Raw genomic sequence first — 25,628 nt, forward strand, 5'->3', positions numbered from 1 at the left:
CTTTAGTGTAAAATCCAGCCAAACTTGATTTTTTCCCCTCGTAGCACAGTATTGTTTGTCGACCCAACCGATGAAGAAGAAAATCTAGTGACAGGAATTGTGACAGTGGTCCTCACAGATGATGATAAAATTGCTGCAGTTCATAAACCAGGTAACGTGTGCTTCAGCAATCTGACAAATGAGGAGTGACCAATAAACTAATGCTTTTAACTTATGACAGAATTCATTTGCAACAACAACAACAACAACAACAACAATCATCAAATGCAAACCGTAACTATGCTTGATAGCCATTTCAGTCATTGAAGGGACGATGGTTGGGAGAGAACTTTTCATCTCATTGTTGTTGTTGCTGTTTTTTTTTTTTAGGTGGATCACCCCTAGCTGATGATAAACTACAGGAATGCTTCAAAGTGGCCTTGATAAGATCAAAAGAAGTCAGAGACCTTACAAAAACAGCTTGTATAAATGTTGACAGATGATGCAACATCCTATGAAATCTTGTTATTAAAAAATATTCTCCACATAACAACTTCATTATTTTATTTATATATTTAATGTAAATCTACTAATTTAGTAGATTTTGACAAAAAGTCCAAGATTGGAGGCTAGTGTCCTAAATCAGACATGCAGGCCCAAAATCATATGGAAATGTTACAAATCAGATTGTAGTGTCCCAACTTGGATGGGAGTGTCCAAAGTTTCACAGAGGTGTCTTAAATCAGACGGTAGTGTCTGAAGTCCAAGGAGAGTGATTGAAATCACACGAAACAGTATGAAACTCTAGGGAACCATTTATCATCTGACATTAGGTCCATTTCTAGCATTTTTCATGTCTCAATCAATTAGTTTCTGCTGGGAAAAAAATTCTCTCAGTATAAAAATCTTGGTGGAAAGTTTGGGGGATGGGGAAGGATTCTGACTTTGTTTCACTTACTGCTCTAGGACTAAATATAATGTTGTCATTTTAAAGAAAAGAAATACAGACACTAGAGAGTAATGTGTACTCTTTCCCTCTACCAGTAATTTAATTTTAATAATATATACATCTCATAGTCTGGGAGCAAATGTCATAAAATAAGGTCCCCATGTGAAGTTCGTGCTGAAAGCAAGCACCTAGTGTAAAAGCGTTCATTAGGTCTTCCTAAACATGAAAAGTTTTGGTGCCAGCTTTGCCACTTGCTCAGACGGTTTTTAAGAGGGGGGGGGGGGGTTAAATTTTGACTCATGAAATCTAGCATGAAAACGAGGCTAAAACACATAATTCCTCATAACTTTGTTAATAACAGACGAAAATACACCAAACTTGCTCACATGATTGGGCATGATTTATGCTAATTTACATAGGTCACGTGATCTTGCGCATGAAAGCGAGACTGAAACACATAATTTACTATACATTCGTCAAAAAAAAACCTTATCATGCCAAACTTGCTCACCTTAGTCAGTTAGACACTTTGTAGTGTCACGTGACCCCATACACGGAAATGAGGCTGGATTGCAAAACACACCAAAGGTGAACACATCATCCGGGACAATAACGTTTGTAATGCATATTAATGCTGTATGTATAGCATTTGAATTAAAAAAATAAAAGCTAAAAAGGTGTAATGATAATGTGTTTCGTGTGGCTTATATAACTTTATTATGAGCGATTTCTACAATCCCATTTCGCGCAAATTCGCTTGCTTGTAAAGTATAATGATTTACAAGAGCTCCACATAATCTTCGACAGATATGAACAAGAGGTTCCCTTCTGTGCTGTTGGTGGTGATACTGCGTTGGAACACCTCAACTGATCGATGAAAGTTTCTGTTGGGCTTGTAGAAATCACTTTGAATGAGAGCGCACGAGCCAAGTTTTTCCTCATTGCCCCAGAACTAGCCCGACTCACAGTAGAAGCCAGGGCAATGGCGGGTCTCGTTTCGGAACGTGCACACCATCACGAACTAAACTCAGCTGTTTTGACGCATGAAGATAACAGCATAAATAAGTAGACCGAGACAATCAAGACCTTCACCAATCCCTTTTCATCAGACCAGAACACCAACACCGATCTGTACAACTTAGTCACAAAAGTTGTGATGAATGAGAAAACGAAGAAAGATCTTGTTAATCAAAGTGAAGAAGGGAGAAAGCTATTCAGTGCTTTTGTACAAGATAGGATCAAGACAGGAAAGATCAACCTCTGGGCTCCTGTAAAGAAGCGGAATCTTCTTACCTGGAAAACGAGTGCTAAGGTCATCAAAGTCAAAGCTAAAGACACGATCATCGAGTTAAAGGAGGACAGAAATCTGTTTGCTCGTTTGGCGATGGTGTGCAAGAGCCGCCCAGAAATTGAAATCCAAGAGGCTTATATGAGTTCACTGTTGTCCCAAGATCTTTGTTTGCACGAAATGGTACTATGTTGCATTGTTCTTGTAAGAGTGCCCTGACGCATATCCTAGAGAAGGCAGGTGGCCCTAGTACTAATACACAAGAAATCACTGCAGGATTCAAAGTAGTGATTGTTGATGGAATGGCCGAAGTCCAATCACTTGACAAGCCAGAGTGGATCAAGAACTGTAGAGACTTGGCTGAACATTTCACGAATCGTTTGCTTGTAAAGTATAATGATTTACAAGAGCTCCACATAATCTTCGACAGATATGATGTACCATCCTCGCTGAAATAAGCAACACGAGTCAAACGACAAGGTGGCCAATTGCTCCCATTTATTATCGCCTTATTGATTCTACCCACATCGCCAAGGTGCCGATGAAGAAGCTTCTTGTCCATTCAAAGACCAAGGGCGAACTTACTATGTTTCTTGCAAAGAATGTGAAGGATAATGCTAATGGGAGACAAGTCGTTGTGGCGTGGGGAACGGAATGTGAGGCAATGCACAGAGACGTCAGGCATTTACGAGGTACACAAGAAGAAGCCGACACGAAGATTATTTTACATGCTCTGGATGCCTCTGCTCAAGGTCAGTGCTACCCCACCATATATTCTCCTGACACTGATGTTCTTGTTTTGGCTCTCCGACGGTATCCAGATTTGTGCTCGAACTCTTGCTTTGTTACTGGGACGGGCAGTAGTCGTAGAGTTATCAACTTGAAGTCAATCGCAGACGCCCTTGGGCCCACTAAGACGGCCGCACTGCCAGCATTTCATGCGTTGACTGGAGCAGATGTTACTGGGAGTTTCTCTGGAAAGGGAAAAGCCACTTGTTGGGATGAGTTTGATAACGCCAGCACTCCTATCTTGCAAGCTCTTGCTAACCTCAGTTGTGGGGAACAGCCAGATGACGGCACAAGAAGTGGAGTGGAACAGCTGGTTTGTCGGATGTACCAAACAAAGACAGACATCAAAACTGTCAAAGCCCTCAGATGGTCCCTCTTTAAGAAAAATCAAGCTGAGTCTGAGAGGTTGCCGCCCACACAAGCTGCTCTCCATCAAGCCATACTGAGAGTGCACTACCAGCTTCTTGTTTGGAACAACGATCAAGTAGCAAACCCGGTGTTGCCCTCACTAGAAGGCTATGGATGGCAAGATGAAGATGGAAAGTGGGCACCAGTCATGACAAATCTTCCACCAGCTCCAGAGGCAATTCAACAGCTTGTCCGATGCAAGTGCTCCAAGTCCCGTTGCTCTAACAACCGTTTTCAGTGTCAAAAGCCGGACTTGTCTGTATTGATCTCTGTCTGTGCTCTGAAGATTACCAGAACGAGTATGGTGAGAGTGATGATGAGTATGATGAGGACGAAGTGGAACAGGAAATTCCATAGGAATGGACAACTGAACAATGTATATAGATATTCAGTAAAACTTTCATGACTTTATATATAAAATAGCAGTACTCGCTATTTTCATTTTCTGCCCTTGTTCCGATATACATGCGAAAATGAATACATGGAACCAGTATCAAAGTTGGCAAAATTATTGTGTACAAGATAGATTTTCAAATGGAGCCTCCGCAGTATTTCCTTTATCCGTCTCGTCCCTGTGCTATGGGCCATAGGACAATGATTAGTTGAAGTTTTTATATCTGAATTCGGAGAACCAGATATGTATCTGCCTAGTAGTTGTTAATACATTTGGCAAGACAAATGCCATCCTACACCTTGCTACCAGATATATCCAGCCTCGTTTCCATGTATGGGGTCACGCGACACTACAAAGTAGCACCAATCGATGCAAGATGTCTGACTAAGGTGAGCAAGGTTGGCATGATAAGGATTTTTTTGACAAATCTATAGTAAATTATGTGTTTCAGTCTCGCTTTCATGCGTACGATCACGTGACCTATGTAAATTAGCATAAATCAACAGGGAGGATCATGCCCAATCATGTGAGCAAGTTTGGTGTATTTGCGTCGGTTATTAATAAAGTTATGAGAAATTATGTGTTTCAGCCTCATTTTCACGCTGGATTTCATGGGTCAGAATTTAATCCCCCCTTAAAAGCGGTCTGAGAAAGTGGCAAAGCTGGCACCAAACGTTTTATGTTTAGTAGGTCCTAATGAATACTTCTTGCTTTCAGCACGAACTTCACACGGGACCACATTTGCTTCCAGACTATCAGCCGAGATACAACAATTGACTCTAGTTGAAATAAATAAATTCTATTTTGACAGCAAACACTACCTTCTAATACCTAGTGAAGAACACTTCCCAAGTGTCTTTCTACAAGCTCGTATAAAAGTCTTTGTGTACAATTTAATCATGATAAATATTATTCAATAAGTTATTTATTCTGCGATCTTCGTCGCTGTGCAGGGGATCTTCCTGGCGCTCTGGCTGTTGTTTGTGCTCCTTGCGTTTGTTGAGTTACTTTGACTGTTGTGACTGGTTTTCCTTGAATCTTGTAAAGGAATAAGAAAAGTCGTATTCAGAAATTCTGCGAATGATCTAATAGACCTGTGTAGAGTTTATTAATTTCCTGGGCTTCCTGACTGGGAAGTGAGATAAGGGCTTATTGAAAAGGACAACATACTAGAATGGGGCCTCATTAAAGGAAGAGACCTCTGAATGGGAACTTATTGCATAGGAATGTATTAGAAGATTGTTCTAGGAGGAGACGTGTCATAAATGGGAACTTTTTGGAAAAAGAGAAGCACTACTGTGTGGAGTTATTAGAGAGTGGTTTATGAGAGAGGGGGACTTATAAGAGGGGGGACTTGTTAGAGGGAGGGACTTGTTAGAGGGAGGGACTTGTTAGAGGGAGGGACTTGTTAGAGGGGGGACTTGTTAGAGGGGGGGCTTATACATGTAAGAGAGGAGGGCTACTAAAGAGGGGGCTTATTGGAGAAGGGGCTTTTGACAGGGGGGCTTTTAGAGAGGGGGTTTCCCGGTATTAGAAAGGGGGTTATCAGGGAGGGGGGTTTATGAGAGAGGGGGACTTGTTAGTCAAAAGTGCTTTTAGAGGAGGGCATATTAGAGAGGGGGAACTATTAAATCTGGTGCTTTAGAGAGGAGAGCTTATTAGAGAACGGAACTGATTACAGAAGGGGACTCATTAGAGAGGGGGACTTGTTAGAAATAGAGAGAAAGATGGGGGGAGGGGTCATGACAAACTTTGTGATGTATTTTTGTTGTTGTTGTTGGTTTTTCTATCTTTGACATAAAGATAGAAAAGTGCAATTGATCCCTACCTGTTGTAAACCCTGCACCACTTGAGCTTGCTGCGTGTTTATTTGGACGGGGGTTGCTCCTCTGGGTGCCTGAACAATAGTGGGTTGACACTGTATCTGGGTGGGGCCACCTTGCTGTGGGAACTGCACCATTCGTACCTGGAACGGCTGCTGCTGAAGCTGTGTTCCAATTGGTACCAGAGGTTGCAGGTTTGTAGTGGTTCGGTTGACAGTGGATGTTAGTGCAGCAATGGCCGTTGGTGATGTTCCAGCTCCTAGTGGGAAATTGATAGTTACGTTTAGTTTCTCAACACCATTGTGAACTGATAATCAACAATGGTACCAAATTGCACTCTAGACCAATTAAACCCCAAAGTAGAGCAAAACTAAAGCCGTTCCTTTCAATGATCGATAGCTTAATTAATTACTTAAAGTTGCTTTAAAAAAATACCTGCATTTATCTTCCTTTGCTGTTGTTGTTGTGGAAGAATGGGTCTTGTATTCAGTGTAACTGTAGTCATGGCTGAGGGAGGGGAGAGTGGTGTGTTCGGTAGAATAGGCTGCGGTTGACCAGCAGGGGTACCCTGAGGAGACGTTTTTGCCTGTATCTGAGCACTGATGGTTGCTCCAGTTACCGACTGAATGTGAGTTATTGGAACCAAGTTACCAGGAATCTAAGGAAGAAGAAGGAATATCTAAAGATGTTGCAATTCTTCATCTCTTCATCTTCAGTGCACAAAGAGCTGGAATAAGCCGTGACAGAAAATTTATCATAATACTTTTCCACTAAGTCCAAGGAAATTACCATTCAGCATTCTTGTGGTTATTTGACTAAACTAAAGATTCACTGAACAGAGTTGCTAGTCTGAACTTTTCAATCAAACCACATACGGTGAAAGTTGTAGAGGGTGATCTTGTCTGATGGACTATCTGAGCTTGTTGTGTTTGAATGTTTGAGGTGCCCTGTAAAAGGACATAAAAAGAGTTAAAAGAAGAAGGTTTTGTCGCTAAATAACTTGACACGACCTCTAGTGAAGCGTCTGGACAAGAAAAATGGCATCAATAAATGAGGATAAACTTATTTTGACCTGTCAATGACGACTAATTACGAGCTTGGGGGTTTTATTGACGTTTTCAGTAGGAGGAAAACTGGTTTTCACAGACTTATAACATCACACGTACAGCACTATGTCTCTTGCGGCAGCAAAGGCTTTTTTGTTTCTGACAAATTCAAAGTCAGCTGACTTTTCTTTGAACCAAGGGGGAGGGGACAGGGGGAGGAGTAGGGGGAGATAACCTTCGATGGACACGAATCCCATCCAAGAGAAAGCAAGGCTGTGCTCTAAGGAAAATTGCAGGGTGCCCAATGGTTCTCATTTAGGAAATCTGGGGTGCCCAACTCCAAAAAGCTCTCATAAAAATGAAGTTTAACACTCAAGTCGCCCAAACACAAAACTTGGTCACCTGAGGCACCAGCGCCCTGTTAGACCACAGCCCTGGAAAGGGAACAGCAATACTCCTTGTTCTAAACCGTCTCACTTTCAAAACGTGGCAACGACGAGTTTCTTTGCATGATTCGAACAATTCATTTCACACAGAAAAGGCTTCGCTCTTGGCCTCTTTTACCACACAGGATTTGTGCATCTCGGAAATGGCTCAACGGTTTTAGTGCTAACTTCATCTACTTACAGCTGTAGCATTACCTGTAGTAGGGTAAGAGACGTCCCTGGTGCAGGTTGTAAGGTTTGATTGGCTGATTTCAAACCTGTCGCGATGAACTGTGTTGGTAATGGACCGGAAGCTATGGCCACACTGTTGGACACTGGAACGATGGGTGTGGCACCTGCTACCGTAACAGTCGCTCCAGCTGGGACAGTAACACTCATTCCTCCAGGGCCAACAACCGGCTGTAATTGGATGAAATCAAACTGTTTTACAGCCAAATGCTGTATTCAATTTGTAAATTTCTAAAGAAACTGTGTTGCTGCGTCGGTGGAGGTAACAAGGTAATTTGGTAATATCAACTAAGTTAAAATTGTAAATCGACCACCGTAAGGAGTTAGCTTTTTAACTCTTTACAGTGGCCAATTTACAATTTCAACTCAGTTGATATAATTGTTAAATTTACCGCCGGTTAAGTTATACCGTAACATTCCTTTGTGGAAGAAGCAGTAGTCCTAGATGCACATTACGACAAAAACCAATGCAAGCTACCGCAGCGTAAGCCACTTGTCTCAAATTTAGCCTTTCTATATCATAGAGTCACCTGCACGTAGGCTCCCACAACTCCTGTGTATCCCCCACTAGGTGTAGTCGGTGACTGTAATGAGGTAGCAGTGTCTGGATGAGAAATTCTTCTCCCTGTTGTTGGAACGGACTTGACAGTGGAGGAAACAGGAACAGGTTTTACGTTTGAGACTTGAAGTGTTGTTCCTGGCTGTGCTGTCGAAATGTACTGTGTAACTGTGCCTGAATAGTATAATAACACTTCCAATAGGTAACTGTCATCAAGCATAACGAGTCAACAGACTGTAATGGGTAAAGAAATGATCCTGAAAGAGAAGCTGGAGAGAGAGAGAAATTGCAGAAAAGAAACTCAGAAAAATTGTTCAGACTTCGACGGAAACCCTGAATTTTTTCACATTTCTTTTCTGAAATTTCATCAATTCCAGCTCACCTACAAAGATGATTTCTTTGCTTATTTATCCCCTGCAGGTCAGAAAATGGTCGTAATAATTATGCCACAATACCCTGGTTTATCTGCAAAATATAGGCATACAAAATGTCGGCATACAACTTAAACAATACCTGCTGTAGAAATCTTAGTTGTTCCACTGAGGGGCACACCAGTTCCACTTGAAACTGTGCCAACCACTGTTCCTCGCTGCTGAAACATTGCCAGCTTTTGGCCATAAGTTCGGACATTCGAAAGACTTTGTACAACAGGAACTTGAGACACTGCAGAGTTACCAGGTAACGTGGTATGGGAACCTATTCCCAAATTATTACTCTGAATTACAGTGACAGTCTTTGTGGCTGTGGGTAGAGGGATTGCCACCTTTCCCTGTGTCTGCTCTTGCACATTTGGATTTCCGGAAACAGGAACAACAGTGGCTGTTGATGTCTGATTGGTATTGTGTGCATGTGACGCCTGTTGACCAGCGGCTGCAGCAGCCTGTGCCACCTGGTGTTGGCCAGGAATGTAGGTACAAATTTTCACAGACTTACGCCCTTCCTCAGTGTACAAGTCTTGGAACTGCTGAAGATACCTGTGTGATGAATCAAAATAAAATCTTTAGCATACCTTAGTTTAGATACAATGAATATATGAAGTTCATATATTTTGAACTGCGGTTGTAGATACGTATGATGCACGATCCTCGCAGTAGAGAGCGCTATTTATGCAATAGCGAAAATCAGACCTGTACGGGATTCGAACCACTGACCTCTGCGATACTAGTGCAGCGCTCTACCAATTGAGCTAACAAGCCAACTGGGAGCAGGCCGTTAAGTTGATTCGTAATAAATCCGCTCTCTACTGCGAGGATCGTGCATCATACGTATCTACAACCGCAGTTCAAAATGTATGAACTTCATATATTCATTGTATCTGATTTATCATCAAGGGTTTATTACGAATCCAGCGCAGAGGTCAGTGGTTCGAATCCCGTGCAGGCCTGATTTTTTTCAGGTCTGATTTTCGCTATTGCATAAATAGCGCTCTCTACTGCGAGGATCGTGCATCATAGATACCTTAGTTTAGTTACCATGTGGTAAGTTTTTACACTCTTTAACCAAAAAAAGGGTGACTAACAAGTAATTTCTCCTCGCAATTTCAGTACATAATACTTGCAAACATCTGGGCGGTTCAGAGAGTTGCAAAACTCTTGAAATAAAGTTACCTTTCAAATAGGCACTCTTTAAACCCTATGGTATCAACGAATGCTTTTCATTCAACTAATTAATTGTTGTGTTTTCACGTCACTCTCCTACACTGTAGTTTCAGCTTCCTGTATATAGAAAATTCCTCAATTTACTCTCACCGATGAAGGGCTAACGCCCGAAACTTCAGCTTTAGAAACTCCCTACGATGGGCAATTCATATTATCAACTCAGATGATAAAACCAAATTATCTTGCTCAATCTGAAGTCAACTATGCTTCCCAACGGGCACTTCTGCTATAATAAAGTTCTTTCGCACTTAAAATACATGTCTTTTTTTAGCACTAATTGAAATTAAGAAATTAGAAAACAGAGCGATTTTGACTACTCACTTTTGAGCTCCAAGTTTACTTCCAAGAAAAAACTGACATGCTTTTCCTGCCTTGCTGGAAGCCGAAGTGTTTGCGTTTGGGACAGCAGGTGCCCCTTGTGAATTGCTTGTGTCTTCTTCGAGGTATAGTTCACCTAAGTACTGCAGGTCTGTTGGTCTACGCCGAATGGTCACACGGCAGAAATAACTCCTGTTATTGGTCTTTTCTCCTTCTAGTGTGACTTCTTGGACCTTTTCTGGTGTGTTATCAACTGTCAGCTTTGGACGTTCAATTATTTTGGAAAACAAGTCAACCTAAGAAAATACGTAAGACATAAGGTGTGGTAACTGCTCTGGTTTTGCTTTACTCCGGACTGCAATTGGTCCAGAAAACTCGCGCCATTCCCGTAACCAATCAGACATCAAATGAAAACCGATCATGAATTGGTCGCCCGCGATTTCCCGCACTTTGGGTACTTTGCCTGTTATCTACTTGAATCCTGATTGGCTAGTGAGCCGGCAAAGCAGCAAATTCTTGTTTTGATTGCCTATTGTGATGACTTTGGTTTTGGTCGCTCTATATCCAATTGAGAACTGCTCTAAATGTAAAAAATAAATCTAAACTCAAACCAAGTGCCCCATTCAGCTGCAGAAGAAGCATTTGAAGCACATATTGTGCTCCACCTGGGCACATAAATTCTTGAAATTTTGTGGACAATTTAAGACTACAGCTTCTCCAAATGTATGACTGGCATCATTGTGAAAATTAAAGTACACACTAGTTGGATCATGAACTTAATAGCTGTGGGGATTTCTTTTGATAGGACGACTTCTTGATCTGGTCCTACTTTGGCCACTAATTGATTGACAACATTTCCCACTTACATCAACTCTTGCAGGTGGTGTGAGGTGAATTGGCTTTTGTCGCCATGTGTCAGTTGTCTGCGGTGTCTTTGCCAGACGAAGATTGACAGGTGGCTGGGGTTTCTTGTATTGTGACAGGAAATCGAGAACTTTCAGGTAAGACGGAGCATTACAAAGGGACATCAGTCCTGCTCTGTTATAGAATGCTTGGGAGTGTCGTTTTATGCTCCTGAAATATATTAAGCATACAATAATTAGGGTTAGGCCCTGGGTTAACCCATCTGCACCTTTAGCTGACACTGTTCTGCCTGCTACATTTGCAGCAGAAGTCACCAATTTGTGTGGGGTGGTCATGTGGTGAGCTCATCTGCATATATATCCTTGCCACCTAGATCTTTTATTTTTTGCTACTTAACTTTTGATCTTAACTAGGAGATCTCTTAATGATTCTGTCGCTTAATGCCAACTTAATTGGTAAAAGTTGAGCTTAGAACCCTACCTTCTGGCAATAACCAGGGTGAGTATTTATCATGTTTTTTTCTTTTATGGCATCCACAGCTACCACAAAGCTTCAATTACAGATGACTAGTTAAGTTTCAATCAATGAAATGGTCCTCACGAGTGGACTGCAATTTAAGCAACTGCAGAAAAGAAGCCTGAAAAAATGCAAGTTTTGACTGGATTCCCACCTCTGCCTAATAGTTGGACACTGCTTCAATTGAGCTACAGGGCCATGCATATGCACACATAGGCATGGATTCAAATCTCCTTGAAGCCTGTCTAAACTGTGGTCAGATAGGCAAATCCCCCTATTTGAAATTTTTCCTTGGTCTACCACTCTTCTGCCCTACCATGCATTAATGGTGTTTGCAGTAATCACCAATTGGTAGCTCCTAGCTATGACAGGGTTAACACTTTCATTCTCCCTATGAGTGACCAAGACAAAAACTCTCCTTACAATATTAATACATGAGATAGAATAAATATATGAAAATCATATATTTTGAACTGCGGTATTTGATACGTATGATGCACGATCCTCGCAGTAGATAGCGCTATTTAAGCAATAGCGAAATTCAGACCTGAAAAAAATCAGGCCTGTACGGGACTCGAACCACTGACCTCTGCGATACTAGTGCAGCGCTCTAACCAATTGAGCTAACAAGCCAACTGAGAGCAGGCCGTTAAGTTGATTCGTAATGAACCCGTGAAAGTGATAAATGAGATAGAATAAATATATGAAAAAATAAATATTAATACAAGCAGACAAGTGATGAGAAAATAGAAAAACATCAATTAAGGATTTGTTAGTTGATCCACTAACAAATTCTCCAAAATAATGATCATAAGAATTGTATGACAGACAGTAAGGAGAATTACAGATGAGATCTTGAGTGACAGGGTCAAGATGTAAACCCCCCTGTAACAGTTGTTTGAAATCAGTTGAGGGGTTTGCTTACACATACCTTCTGATCCCACAAGTATGGAACTTGTTCCTGTTGAACTGGAGTTGATTTGCAACCTGTGCAACTTCTATTGAAGGATCAAGACACAAAGGGCCTTCTGTTGCTAACAGCAACTGTGATTCCAGTACTAACTTGCCCTCTTCTGTCCAGTTAGGGGACTCGCGAGTCATAGCATTTATGTCACAAACTAGTGTCTGTAGAAGGAAGAGAAAAAGGTTATAGTTATCAAGGCTGTTTTCAGGCTTGTGGAGCTGCTAGTGACTTAATATCTCTTTGTCCTCCAATATCTTAAAGTTTTAAATAATGACCAAGTAACTAACCAATGCAAGAACCAGTGACATGGAGAAACAGAAATTACTTTCTGTAACCGTCGGTAAATTACTGTCCTGAGGATTAAAACACTCGGCCTCGTAGAAGTGTTTGCACCTTTAATCACTCCTTAAGGTTCCTTGTTATATTGCCCTCCTTTTCCATTTAGTCGTTCCATTTATATAGGATGAGTAAAACCATTGACAATAAGATCCTTAAAGCAAATTTAACGCCCTGAAAACCGTTTAGGTTGGCCAAGGTACAACCTTGTCTCGAACAGTGAAAAACATGTGTCACTTGTCCGAGCGAAGACTGGTAACAAATTTCAACTAAATGCCACTGTACAAATCTAATGCGACAGCATTAATGCTTTCTGTGCTTCTTAAACCCTTTTAACTCCCAAAAGTAATTAACAGGTACCTTCTCATAAAATCCCCCCGTCATCCAGCAAACAGGCAATGGTAATACTCAAATTTATCGGGTAGAGGTTGTTACCTTGATCTAACGCCGAATTCACGTCACTAATTTTCAAGGATATACATAACAATGAGAGGCCAGGAGAATTTATGATTAGATCTCAAGAGTTGAAGGGTTTGGTCCTTTCCTCTTTGATTTTATCTTGGACTCTGAATTTGCTCTACACTTGTTTTTGGTTCACCAAAGCAACCAGAAAGCTGGAGGGAAAAATCAGCAGTTTTTGCCTTTTGAATGAAAAACAAAACACTAAAGTGTACCTGGTAAGTTGGGCGAAGTAAGACATAGTTGCTGTCATACGAGTTGCCTGTAGGACTGTGGCGGTAGTCTCGCACTTCAACTATGACACAACCACTATAAAAAATATTTGCCTGAAAGAATAGAGAGCAGTTTTTACATGAGAATACCTTTTGCTCAATACTGACTAGTACCTCTTGTGCAAAACTATTTTTTCTCACTCACTGAAATTTCCTAACATCCCTAGGTTTACATGTGCTTTTTCAGGTTTTTCTTTTCATAAGAGAAGGTTAAAAAAGACAAAGAAAAATATAATTCTTCATTACAACTGTACGGAATGGAATCATAATCCCAGCAGTTATGTATTAAAGGAACTTCATCCTTCAAATTCCAAACTTTGCCGTAACTTGGGCTTATAATTATAATAAATCAGTTAATCCTCATCGAGCAGGTGTAAAGAAGAGCCACGTGTTTTATTGCAGGTAGAAACAGTGATCTCTGTTACAAAGATTGTCTGATTAAACTAAATTTACTTCCACTAAATTATTGGTTAGAATATCTACATTTAGTTTTCTTTTATAAGTCCTTGAAAGGAGATGTAATTTTTACACGGCACTTTGATGAATATTTTTCCTTTCTAAGGGGGTGCTCTTGCCGAGTTAGCTCTGAACTTTATCTTAGAACAAACAGATCTCGCACCTCACTTCTCCATGATTTTTTTCTTCAACAGAATTACCATTTTGTGGAATAGTATTCCTGATGACATTAAGTTAGCTACTTCCCTGGATCCTTTAAGTGCAAGCTCAAATCTTTTTTCTTCTGGCATCTGCATTATGTTTTTGGTGAAGATAATATTCGCTCATACAAATTTATTTGTCCAAAACGCAGAAGAGTGAATATAAGAAACGCATATTCTTGCTAAGATGCTTTTATCTAATCATATATATGTTTTGTTTTTTTAGGTTTATGGGGTTGGGTAATGTGGTTGAACCTTGTTGGGGATGCTATATACTTGTTGTCTAACACCTGTATATATTCTATATGTACAAATCTTGAAATAAATAAATAAATAAATAAACTTTCTGGTTGTTTTAGAATTGGAAGCAATGCAACCATAGACCACTTTCATAAATGGCTGCCGGATTAATATTCTTTTGTTTAAATTTAAATTAGCCTTTCTGGCCTCGTTCTCCAGTACAAAATTAAAAAAAATACATTATCTCAAGCGAGGCCAGAAAGGCTAATTTAAATTTAAACAAAAGAATATTAATCCGGCAGCCATTTTTAAAAGTGGTCAATACCTGTGATTTTTCTAGCAGATCAATCAGCACTGGAGGAAGCTGAAACAGGGAAAAGAAAAGAGCTTACAAGAACATTAGAATTCAGAAGGTGAACCTGGGCACATGCCCTAAGCTGCTGTATCAAGCACATATACTGCTAATATTTCATCTTAAAGCACTGATTATTTAACAATTATTCCATGAGCGCACATTGGTTAAGAAATGATAGATAGCCAACGAGGCACATTGCGCCAAGTTGGCTATAATCATCTCATATCCAACAAGCACGAGTGGAATAGTTGTTTTATTAAAAACACCCCCAAGATATTAGAAAAATCTTACCAAATCTTCAATTTTTTAGCTGACGCTTACACTTGCCATATTTGTAGATTATGGTATATTGGCTCATATACCATTACGGCTAAGCCAATAAAAAGTCTTGAATTGCATTATCCAATGACCCAGTTTTCAATAATAAGCATTATACAGACTTAATTTTCAGACATTAAGCTGTCTGTGGAATATAAGGATTCTGACAAATTCATCTGCATGAAAACTGATAGGTAAACCCTCATTCTTTAGATCTAGAGGCAGGTGAACTTTCTTCCTTGGCCTGGCAGAGATTGTGCATGTGAGGAGAGTGGGAACAAAGGGCGTGTCCAATAATGGGTTAGGGGTGTGGAAAGGGAGGAGAAAAAGGGTTAGCAGCCTTCAGGTAAAGGCAATTGAGAAGTACAATCAATAAAATATGAATCTCCAATACCTCTTGGGCATCAAGGTAGTCCAAGAATTCAGACTCCTGTTGTATAAAAAGAAAATATGTTAAACATGATTAACATAAAAAAAAGAAAGAAATGATTGAAATGAATTTAAAACTTGAAATCTTATTCATAAAAAATTTGACTAACTTCATAAGGCAGCCTCACAGTTTCTGAATCTGGGAAAATTAAGAGAAACACAGGCTTGATTAGATTAATTTCACAAGCAGTAAACATTTTCACTCACCTTTTTTTTTCACTCACAGCTAAATGTATCTCCCTTGTGGCTACGTGTGAACTGTCAGGGAAAGTTGACAAAAAACCTGGGGGGGTAACCTGTGATGGACCAGGATCCCATCCAGGGGGAAGTAGAAATACTCATAATAACCACTGCGGCAGTATTTAAGCACTTACCTGCACCATTTTTGCCTTTAAGCATTAAAGAGTAGCCTTCATTCCTAGGGTACAGGTTTACAACAAGGGTGGAAAGATTGTCTTGAAGAACAACTTTTTCCAGCAGCCGCACTCCATGACAAAAACGCTATTGGGCAAGGCAATAAGAAAAACAAGAGGTTGATTAAATGTTAAGAAAATCATTACAATCACATGATGTCTAAATCATTTTTCACTGTTCAAAATCAAAATAAACCTATCCTACTGCAAGGCATTCAGTTTTTCACACCCAAGATCTCATCAATAATTCTCCTTACTGAATGCTATACAACTCTTTTGATGTTGGTTTGGAGAATTTGGTATTGGATCAACTAATAATTCCCTAATTAATATTTTTCTTTACGCTAATCTCTTGTATGATTGATACTGTATTGGTATTGTTGGGAAAAATTCTGTCTGGGTCACGTGTGGAGGTTAGAGGATTGACATATTTCAAATGACTAAGTGGTCTGCAAAGAGATGTTGACATACATTTTTACACAAAATTAACTTCATATACACTGCAGGAATGTGGTTATATCAGCTTATTAAAAGCTAGACACTAAAAGAGCCAGATTCCACACAGAGATTTTCTTACACCAATACATCATTGTGGCTGAATTTTATTGGGCAAGATCCCTAAATAGAGTCAGTCCTTCCATTTACAGTTCAGCCTATTTATAGAACCTTAGCTACCCTTGCAAAAAACATAATACCAACATCCAATTTCAAGGCCAGTATCACAAGGTGTGATCCTGTCTTTTGTCAACAATCAAATATGAAATGGGAATCTATACAACAGTTTCTAAAGTGCCATTCACACTTCAGTTGTCTGGGAAAAAAAAAAACAACTCTATCCCAACAGGTCATTTGTCTGATACAGATCATTGTCTGTGTAACTATATTATTAATGCAAATTTTAAATCCAGAAGGGACAGAGCAACCACTGTTGTTAATCAAACTAGAGAGTATGTAGCCTCCTGCTATCTTATCCAGTAACTGCTATCTGTTGTGTTGGCTTACATGAGGTAAAAAAGAGAAGAAAACACGTGTAGTCCTTGATTCACAAGTAACTCAACACTATCCACTTCCAAAGACAATATGCATAAATAAATCCAGAAAAATCCTATTTACAACAAACAGAGCCCCTGTCCCGCCTACTGCTTTTTGGTTGCCATGGTAAGTGAAAACATTTTGGTTCAGAAAAAGTCGCCGATTTGGCGACCAGTGTTTATTATGCCGAAACCTTTTTATTAGTGCTCATGTTCTGAAGTGCTATAAATATTCAGTATAAAAATATCATAATCAATATTGCACAAAACATCTCTTTTTTCTGGATATTAAGATTTTCTTCTCTCTTCTTTATGATATTTGGTTGGAAAATGGCAACTTTGAAAAATGCTCAGATGAGGGCCCTGATAGCAGGATAATTTCTCCCAAATGAGCATGTTTTTACACTACATCTTAAAGAGATTGAATGAAGGAAAAAAAAAAAAAAAAACAAGAAACACCTCCCACTTACAACAAATGCAAATATTTGAACCCATTCTTGCAAAAATGGCTAAAACGCAGCCATAAAAAATATGCTCTTATGAATTGCCATTGATGGTACACATACTGTAATTCTGTATTTGTCTTGGCTGTACTTTTTCTCGTGACCTTTGTAACTCTAAGCTGCCAGCTACTAGTGTATTGTTCTAAGAATAACAGAAAAAAGAGCAAGTCTGTCTACAAGGACTACTTAACCACTATGACTTCGTGCAGTATCCACAATAGAAACAACAATAAGAGGCCCATAGCAAGATATAACATGTAGGGTTCAGTTTGATCAAAAAAAAATTCAAGTATACCTCTTTGTGATACCACTGCACTATATTTGCATTCCAGTAACATATCAAGTACAAATACTACCAAGAAAAATATTCTACAGATTTACATGCATTGAATGTGTTTCCCATTTCTCTCATCAGCCTTTTTTTTTCAGCCTGTGTCATTTCAACGCTGCAGGTTGTCATCATTATAGACAAAACCAAATCATCTTGTAATAACCATCACTGATGCAGTACCACAGTTTCTTTAAAAGGTTACCCTCTTGATTCATTGTGGCCCATTTTGGTCCCCATGGCAATTTAAAAAATTCTTGGCAGTAAATTTTCTGCTAAAGTAGCCAATTTGAGTACTGGAATAACCAAGTGATTTTGTCTTAAAATTGAGATTAGCATTTGCATCCAGTACTGTTGATATTCTGACATTTTCTTTCACAAAAAAATTCCTCTTTCTCCTCAGCTGAATGGGATGTGCCATTAAGCTCCACAAATAATTTCAGCAAAGTTACTATTTTCAAAGGCATGCAGTGTAGTTGGCAGTGTAGTATATGGTTTTTATAATTGCACATTTATAACTTCTGGCCACTGAAACTTTTTGACCACCATTTCACGACTTCAGATTGCCAAAATTAATGGAGACTTTAAAAAGCCCTCGCCTAAAAGTACTCTACTTTGATACCTTCAACATATCATCCAGGTTTTCAGAAAAACAACTATACCACATCTAGTTAGTCTTACAGTTCAATGTTTGTAAACTGGGGTATTTTTGGTAGAGAATATATTGAGAGAGCTCAGAGCCCTGATATAGTATTCACTTATAATTGGTAACAATAAGGGTGGTAATCATGAAGGTTCATGAAACATCTCAAGACTTAACACTCGCAAAAAAGAGAAGAGAGAGGCAACAACCAAGCACTAATAATATATTTTGCCATTGTTTATCTCACTTTAACTCAAGATCATAGAAATTAAGAACAAAAACATTATACCATGATGCGTGACCGCCCAACACAGGTCACCAATTTGGCAACTTTCCCTGAGTATTGAGGTAACAAAATTTTCCTACTAGCCATGGCAGCCAAAGTGGTCCCTACTGGTCTTCCATGTAGAGCACTAATAAAACATTGCCTAATAATTGCAGTGTTATAGCTAAGAAAATGGCCTGCTGGTTGAGGAAGCCATTAAGCCAGCTGTGTCCAGTCATTTGTAACATCTCATCTGCGGGGCTACCAAGCTTTGAGTTTACAAAATGGCGATTCGAAACAGAGAGAGACACCACAGATCAGTTAAGACCAGTGAATTCAAAGCAACACTTCATTTCACCTTTCATAATGCTGTGGCTTTATTATCACCTTTTTGTTTTCAAATGGCAAGGTATTTTTATTTTTCACTTAAACTGTAAAAAATCAAGACTTGTCTGTTGAGCGATTACCAAAGAAAACTCATCCAGCGACTGCCTCTTTCTCAGCCGGCAAATTTCGCCGGCTGCCGCCGCTTAACGACAACCCAGTAATTGAAAAGGAGTGCGAAACAAAGATCCCAGTGACTCTCAATGTAACAACTTCTTCTCCCCTTGTTTCACACCCAATAGGAAGACAATTTGATGGAAGAATCTAGTAGTCAAACAGAGATCACTTAGGAACTTTTTCTATACAACCCCTCTATCTACAGCTATCAAATTTTGTTGAAGCAACCCCCCCTTTCTCAATGACCCATTAGTTATTGAAAGTTATGGGGGGGGGGGAAGGAGATTCATTAAATTTTGTTAAACACCTTTTTCCCTTCTAAATGTGGCATTTTGGGGGGGGGGAAAGGAGGACATTTTCAACAGTCATAACAAAGATCGTTTCAGCACCCAGAAATAACAGATCTAACCTTATCCTTTGGGGCCCCTTCACATGATTCTATGTAACAGTCCAGAAGACGCTCCTCCAAGGACTGCCTGAAAAGCAGCAGAACATTTTCCAAAGTTAATCATGTTGCTAAAAACCAATACACAACTTTACCCTTCCCTGCTACAATGGCAACACATCCAATCAAAATTTACTAACTGCAAATTTTTGTCAAAAGATCTAGTGGATGCCCGGATACCAAAATACCACAGATTGAAAATGGCTGAAAATCATAGCCCCGATAATCGTGTAATTGCCTGCTGATTACAGCTGACGGAATATTACTCCTTTACTTTTTTGACACCCTTGTTAGTGCTTGGTGTCAAGCTGACTAACATTTTACAGCTTTCAGTAGTTAGAAAAAGACCAAAAGCTTCCTTGCCAAACACCAGAGAGATTTATTCTATCAAGAGAAGGGTAAAACAAGTTTACAATTTAAAGATTATCATGATACCATTTTCCTGAGCTTGGTCTTTTTCTCTTCAACAGTCGGTGGCAAGCAGAGTTTATCACCTCCTGAAAAATCAGACCATCACATCAAATGTTGAGAACTCTCTCTCCTCTATTTCACTTTCCCCTCAAAAGATTGTGAAATTTAGAACTTCAAGCTGAATACAGTGAGCCTTGAAACTTTAACCTCTAAGGAATGCATGGCTAAAAGAAATTTCTCTTAATAATGTAAATGTAATTAAAGTAACTATAAAGATGAGGACAAGAAAGATAAAATTTTCAACCAGGGAATATCATTTCAGAGATTTAACATCTATACTATGAGGGTGAAAACACTTACAACAGCTCTGTCAAAGGTCAAATGTAGGTTCCATTTACTAGGTAAATACTAAGAATAACTCCTGTTGAGTTGCACTTTGCTACATTTAAGTACTCTGTAAGTCTGAATCAACAAACCTGAGGCTTGATGTCCCCATGGCTAGCTCCAATCATTATCTAATTCAACAAAAAAACAGCTCATTTTTAACTTCTTTCAAAATTATTTCACATCTCAGTATAGCCTATCATGTAAGCATCATATGCCGTCTCTGATCTTAAAAAAACTAGTGCCCAGTTCTTTCAAGATGCAATCACCAAAGACGAGGAGAATTGTGGGTTGCAAGCTTTACTAGGGTCTGGAACTCCCAAAGATAAATCCCTCATTGTGGAAACAATGATAAGTCTAGCAGCAATGACCTGATTATTAAGTGATGGGCTTTTTGCTTCTTTAGGAAGTAAGTTATCTTGATTCTTCCAAATATGCCAAATATGCATTAGAATACCTTATTTAAAATACACTTCCTTCATTACATAGCATATCATGCAGCTTCATATATAAAATGCATGCAGGCTACAAAGTGTTTCTAGTTTTGGTTTCACAAAATTTCACAGGTGATTTCACAATTTTCAAATTTTGTTTTGAATTATTCCCAGTCATGCTAAACATGCAGATATGCAGATATCACCTTCACTAATTCATAACTTGGACACAAAAGGAAACATCTGCCAAGCATCATCATAAACTTTGACAGAAAATTATTATTATGTCAGAGCACGTGCAGTCAGAATGTAAAGAGTAAGACTCAGCACCACTTTGAAACATCTCCCACCACAAACCCATGCCACAAAAGGTAAGTTGATTTTCTATTTGCAAATTTGTGCTTTTAGCAATAATTCCTGATAAACCAAATGCCCAGAAGATGTGCCATATTTCTAATCTCTATAAAAAAAAAAAGAAAATGAATACAACTTCCCTCCAATTAGATTGCGAGTATAACTTTGTTTTTGAATTATGTTCTTATCTTCTAGTTGATTCTACAAATTATCCTAAAGCGAAGAGAGACATTGAAATAAGTACAACTCTGAAGATAGGTTAAATAAGGGCGATAGGAAAATCAATAGAGCCATAATTCAGTAAAGCCATGCAAGGCTGTCAAAAAGTTTGAAAGTAGAAGGAAAATATAAAATATTAGGCAGCCAAGTTATCATGGACCTGCATGTTGTTTTTAATTATCAGATTACCACAAGACTGGGAACTATCAACTATCTAGCTATCTACAAGTTCACATCCACTTTTGCATCTATTCTGAATATAGAATCAACTCACAAATCTTAACCTGTTACTGGCAAATTCTATTGTATGACTAAAATTCATAAATTGAAATTGTACAATGTTGCATCAACACGCATTGTAAAATGAGATGGAAGTAGCTGGCTAAAGATGGCAGACCAGTGGGTTGTTTTGGGCAGCTACCAACTCTTACTGACAGCTCTGGACATGTATCTTTCTGGCAGAAAGTTTCAACAAAGCAGATCATGTTTAGCCCCCCTCCCCCACTCAAAGGAAAAAAATGTCATCGGGTAACTATTCCAAACTATTAGCCACTTGCAGTGAAATAGGCATATTTTAGAGTACCATGATAAAAATATCATAAGGGCTTTTGTTTTCTAGCTTACTTTTATTACTTTCTCTTCTGGTAAATATCGAAATACCCAACATGGCCCCAGTGATAACAGGGATATTTAGGAAAGTTCAGAGGCTTGGATTTTTTTTCTTGAGAAACAAATTAAAGCATTTCAAATAAAAATTAAAGGGGTTCAGGGATCAAATCCACAAGATTTTCACTCCAATTAGTGATCGATAGTTCATTTCTCCTTGGAATATCAATACCATATCTAGCCAACAGGTAAGGAAAGTAACAATACATGTCAGTTGGGGGTGGGGGGGGGGGGGTCTGATTTGATTCCACACCACATTCTTAGAATGAAATCTAAAAGAAATGCATGGCTTACAGGGAGAAGTACTCTTCAGGTCTTGAAAGTGTTAGGGTTAGGCGACTTTAAAAATATAGTAATAATAATAATTAGTTCTTATTAACAAAGCAGGAGGTCTGTATGGGAGAATCTTGACCAAGGTTGCCACTACAGACCAAAGGCAGTGAGGTCTGCACCAGAGACCGAGGTCAAGATTCTCCCATACAGTCCGACCGAGCTCAGTTAAGATGTTTATTATATGGCTGTGACTTATATGCCAATTTTTTATATTCTTTGTACCTTTTTTTTCTAAACCAGTCTAGATGCCGGTCTAGATGGGAAAATCTAGACCGCTCTCAATATTGATTTCAGCCAATCAAATTTGTGAATTCAGTAGTTCCCAGTCCTTGTGAGACACAGCCCTATAATAAAGGTCTGTTGCAAAACACTTTGAAGTTCTTCTTCTGTATCAATCATATCTACTGTGCCTTTTGATAGAATCATCCATAAGTTTCCGACACCAAAATATTTGATACATGACTACCCTAGCCATCAAGACATTAAGCACTAAAAATATCTTTGTAAATGCTGACAGTGCACAGAACTTCTTCCTTGAAATGAACCGTACATTTCTGTAAGATCCACATAATACATATTCCAGAATACATTAGATACTTTCAGTCTCCAGTTGGTCCTACAACAATCGGAGATATTACTGATAGGCTATTGAGGAAATTTTACTCCTACACACATTGTGGCTTTTACAAAAACTAACACCCGAGCATAATTAACCTCTAGGAACCTCATACCTGTCCATTCTAGCAACAAGGAGAATTTTACACCATCATTCATCCTGTGAGAATTTTCTATGTAATAATGCAGTTTGCCATAATGCCTAAGTGAGTTTTCAACCCTTAGGGTTAATTAGTACCACAAAAACTTGAGGGAGTTGTCGTCAACATGACAGGAAATTTTCACTGTTCCTGACTAACTCCATGATAACCTTATACAATACCTCCAGGGGTAGTAACACATTTGCACCAAACAACACTAAAAAACAATGTGCCCAAAGAACTCCTCTTCAGACTTCTAGAACTTTAAGTACTAAATGGGTTTGTTTACAACCAATGCTCTGTTGTTCAATCACAACATCAGCATTAAATCACTTAAAGTTTAACATATGGAGTAATTTCACATTTGCAGGAGACACAAGTATTTTTCAAACATTACAAATTTAGCAGACACATGTTTAATCTCACTTTCACAGAAGGGAAAACACTGCAATTCCTCAAAAATGATCTAAAATCCTGAAAATCTAATAAAAGATAGTACAAAGACAAAGGTCTGGAAAATTACCATTTTTTTTACAATTTGCTTGCTCTATCCTACTGATGAAAAACTGCATTGCATGATATATCCTTTAGTCTGGAGTAAGTCAAATAGAGTTTGCCATTCATTGCTTTGCCTAATGTATGTTGAAGTTGGTCCTAAACCTTGATTTCAGTCAGTCTGCAAGTCAATTCTGATATTATCTTCTTATCAGCAGTGAACATGGTAGTCGTTGGGGACAAATTGGCACCAAAATCAATAGCTACAGCAAAATCAAACTAAACAGAAAATTTTCAATTTGAAGGCTGGTCTTGCAAGTAAGGAAAACTGGCTTATAAGATCGCAACGAGTTAGGTTAACATTAAAACTACATTTCAAGAGTGACCCTTGAAATCTTTTGCTTAGGACGATTTCATTTTCAACAAGTACCATTTCTAGGGTGTCATAAAAAAGGCACTATAAATAACAACGACTTCTTATAATATCTCGAGCTTTCACACAGAAATTAATGCATAACGGACATTAGTAGCCAGCTATAGACAGTGTTTCATGTTGGCATTTACGACTTCTTTCAGATTCAAAAAAATTAAGTACGATCACGAAACAACATAAACATAACTTGCTTGAAAGCGTGTTTCGCTTTCAATTAACAGTCACTTGTCATTCTTGAACTTCCGTTTCGATGCCAGAGTTACGGTTTTACCATGAAAAAATTGCCTTTAATGATGTCTACAACAAAGACACAAAGAACATATACATATTATAAATATTGTTCACAGCCTGCACTGCTAATATCACATTTTTTGCACGTTCCTCGCTCCACATGACAACATTGATACGCGACAAGGCACGCCAAATTAGAGCGCGTAGAAAAATTTCTTGAGGGCATACGCAAAATCGCATAGTCAAGACTGGCTGTCTCTGGATCTTAGACAGGAAGGCTGTTTCGTGATAGCTTAAATCTACAAAACTCACTCATAATCCATCTACCAATATTTCAACTGTTACAAATTGTCGCGTAGATTATTGACGTTTAAGATCGTCTGTATGTGAACAATTCTGGCCGCAAGAAAGAGCTTAGGAAAACCACAGTAACAACACGAAATAGCTGGCGGGGTCAAGTACACATCTCGAGAAGTAAATTAAACTCGCAAATTGCCCAGTGGCGACTTTATCACTCGAGTTATCTCGTCAAATCGTCTGTGCGAAATTAGTGGCGAATTCGTCGGGTTTCCATTTACATGACAATTTTACTCAATTTTAGTACACTTAGCCGTAAAATTCTGTGTAAATAAATTTTTAACTCATTAGCGGTGAATTACTAAAACAACGTCAGTTCGAGATTCAAAGTGTTATGCATCATTTCACGGCAAAACATTGAACCAATTAAACACGTCCACTGTTCGTGTCATTTTTCTCATTCAACGAACGATAAAACACAAACAATCAATATTTCTCGCATCGCTTCGCCGTCGCTTTGACGGCACGGAGGCATTTTAAAGCGCCAACTTTTTCCCACAATCGAAGAAGACATCTTTCTTTTTCCCTCAAGGTATGCGACGGTAAAGAGGAACTGGCTGCACTGACAATTACGAAGTAATTTCCTCCGCACGTGTGCCGCCATGCTCGGTGGAAAATATGGGCGAGTAAATTTTATGCACAGTATACCTGGCGCCTTCCGAAGAATGGGTAATTGACCTCAGGGCACAACGCACGGCCTTGAAAGAGAAGCCGAAAGCACAAATACTACAGCTTTGTCTACCAATGATCTAATATTTATGCGCAGAATACATTTGCGTTCCTCGCTGAAGTGCTTGAAACTTAGAAACTTCAATATCCGCGCCACACGGAGGAAAGAGAAGTCCAGGCGCACACCCCAAGGAAAAGTACACAAATAGAGAGAGCCTTTACCTCCAATTAGCACAGTGTTTATGCTTGTCTCCTCTTATACTTTCGATCCAGCTTATCACGACAAGCATCTTTCATTTTCGTCATACTTTAGGTGGAACTGTGAGTCAACAAGAATAAGATAAATCCTGTTTCGCTTTTGTTTGCACTGCTATCGAATGACCTGGGGCGCCATTTTGGCAAAAGACGGTGAATGGCCTATCACGAGACCGCGGTCGGAGCCACAAAGAAGTTCCAAAAATACA

The 25,628-nt window shown here is 39.1% G+C and overlaps 3 protein-coding genes across 5 annotated transcripts in view; 2 read left to right on the plus strand and 1 right to left on the minus strand.

Moving 5' to 3' along the window:
* Nucleotides 1–532, plus strand: part of LOC111327008 (exosome complex component RRP43) — a 5,795-nt gene extending 5,263 nt beyond the window's left edge. For both annotated transcript variants that reach the window (XM_022931100.2, XM_088732573.1), the window contains 2 exons: nucleotides 45–151; nucleotides 370–532. In XM_022931100.2, the coding sequence (XP_022786835.2) occupies nucleotides 45–151; nucleotides 370–482 (220 nt within the window). In that variant the 3' untranslated portion in view covers nucleotides 483–532. The remainder of the gene's footprint in view (nucleotides 1–44; nucleotides 152–369) is intronic.
* A 2,225-nt stretch (nucleotides 533–2,757) lies between these two features.
* On the plus strand, nucleotides 2,758–3,819 carry LOC148722766 (uncharacterized). Its single transcript, XM_088733336.1, has one exon. The coding sequence runs from the start codon at nucleotides 2,758–2,760 to the stop codon at nucleotides 3,817–3,819; it is 1,062 nt and encodes a 353-aa protein (XP_088589462.1).
* Nucleotides 3,820–4,590: 771 nt separating this feature from the next.
* Nucleotides 4,591–25,526, minus strand: LOC111326971 (uncharacterized). Of its 2 annotated transcripts, XM_022931069.2 has the most exons (19): nucleotides 25,387–25,526; nucleotides 20,311–20,349; nucleotides 19,859–19,920; nucleotides 19,388–19,454; nucleotides 15,669–15,795; nucleotides 15,405–15,433; nucleotides 15,260–15,295; nucleotides 14,518–14,556; nucleotides 13,240–13,350; nucleotides 12,197–12,390; nucleotides 10,752–10,959; nucleotides 9,889–10,181; nucleotides 8,423–8,883; nucleotides 7,881–8,083; nucleotides 7,318–7,521; nucleotides 6,506–6,577; nucleotides 6,066–6,288; nucleotides 5,636–5,889; nucleotides 4,591–4,845 (listed from the first exon to the last, which is right to left on the minus strand). In XM_022931069.2, exons 2-19 carry the CDS (start codon nucleotides 20,344–20,346, stop codon nucleotides 4,729–4,731), a joined length of 2,736 nt encoding a protein of 911 aa, XP_022786804.1. In that variant the 5' UTR covers nucleotides 20,347–20,349; nucleotides 25,387–25,526; the 3' UTR covers nucleotides 4,591–4,728. The 2 variants fall into 2 exon arrangements, with proteins under 2 accessions (XP_022786804.1, XP_022786813.1); XM_022931078.2 differs by lacking the exon at nucleotides 25,387–25,526 and having other exon boundaries at nucleotides 20,311–20,447.
* Between the last annotated feature and the right edge of the window lie 102 nt (nucleotides 25,527–25,628).

Source organism: Stylophora pistillata, chromosome 9 (assembly GCF_964205215.1).
Source record: "Stylophora pistillata chromosome 9, jaStyPist1.2, whole genome shotgun sequence".
Classification (NCBI taxonomy): Eukaryota; Metazoa; Cnidaria; class Anthozoa; order Scleractinia; family Pocilloporidae; genus Stylophora; species Stylophora pistillata.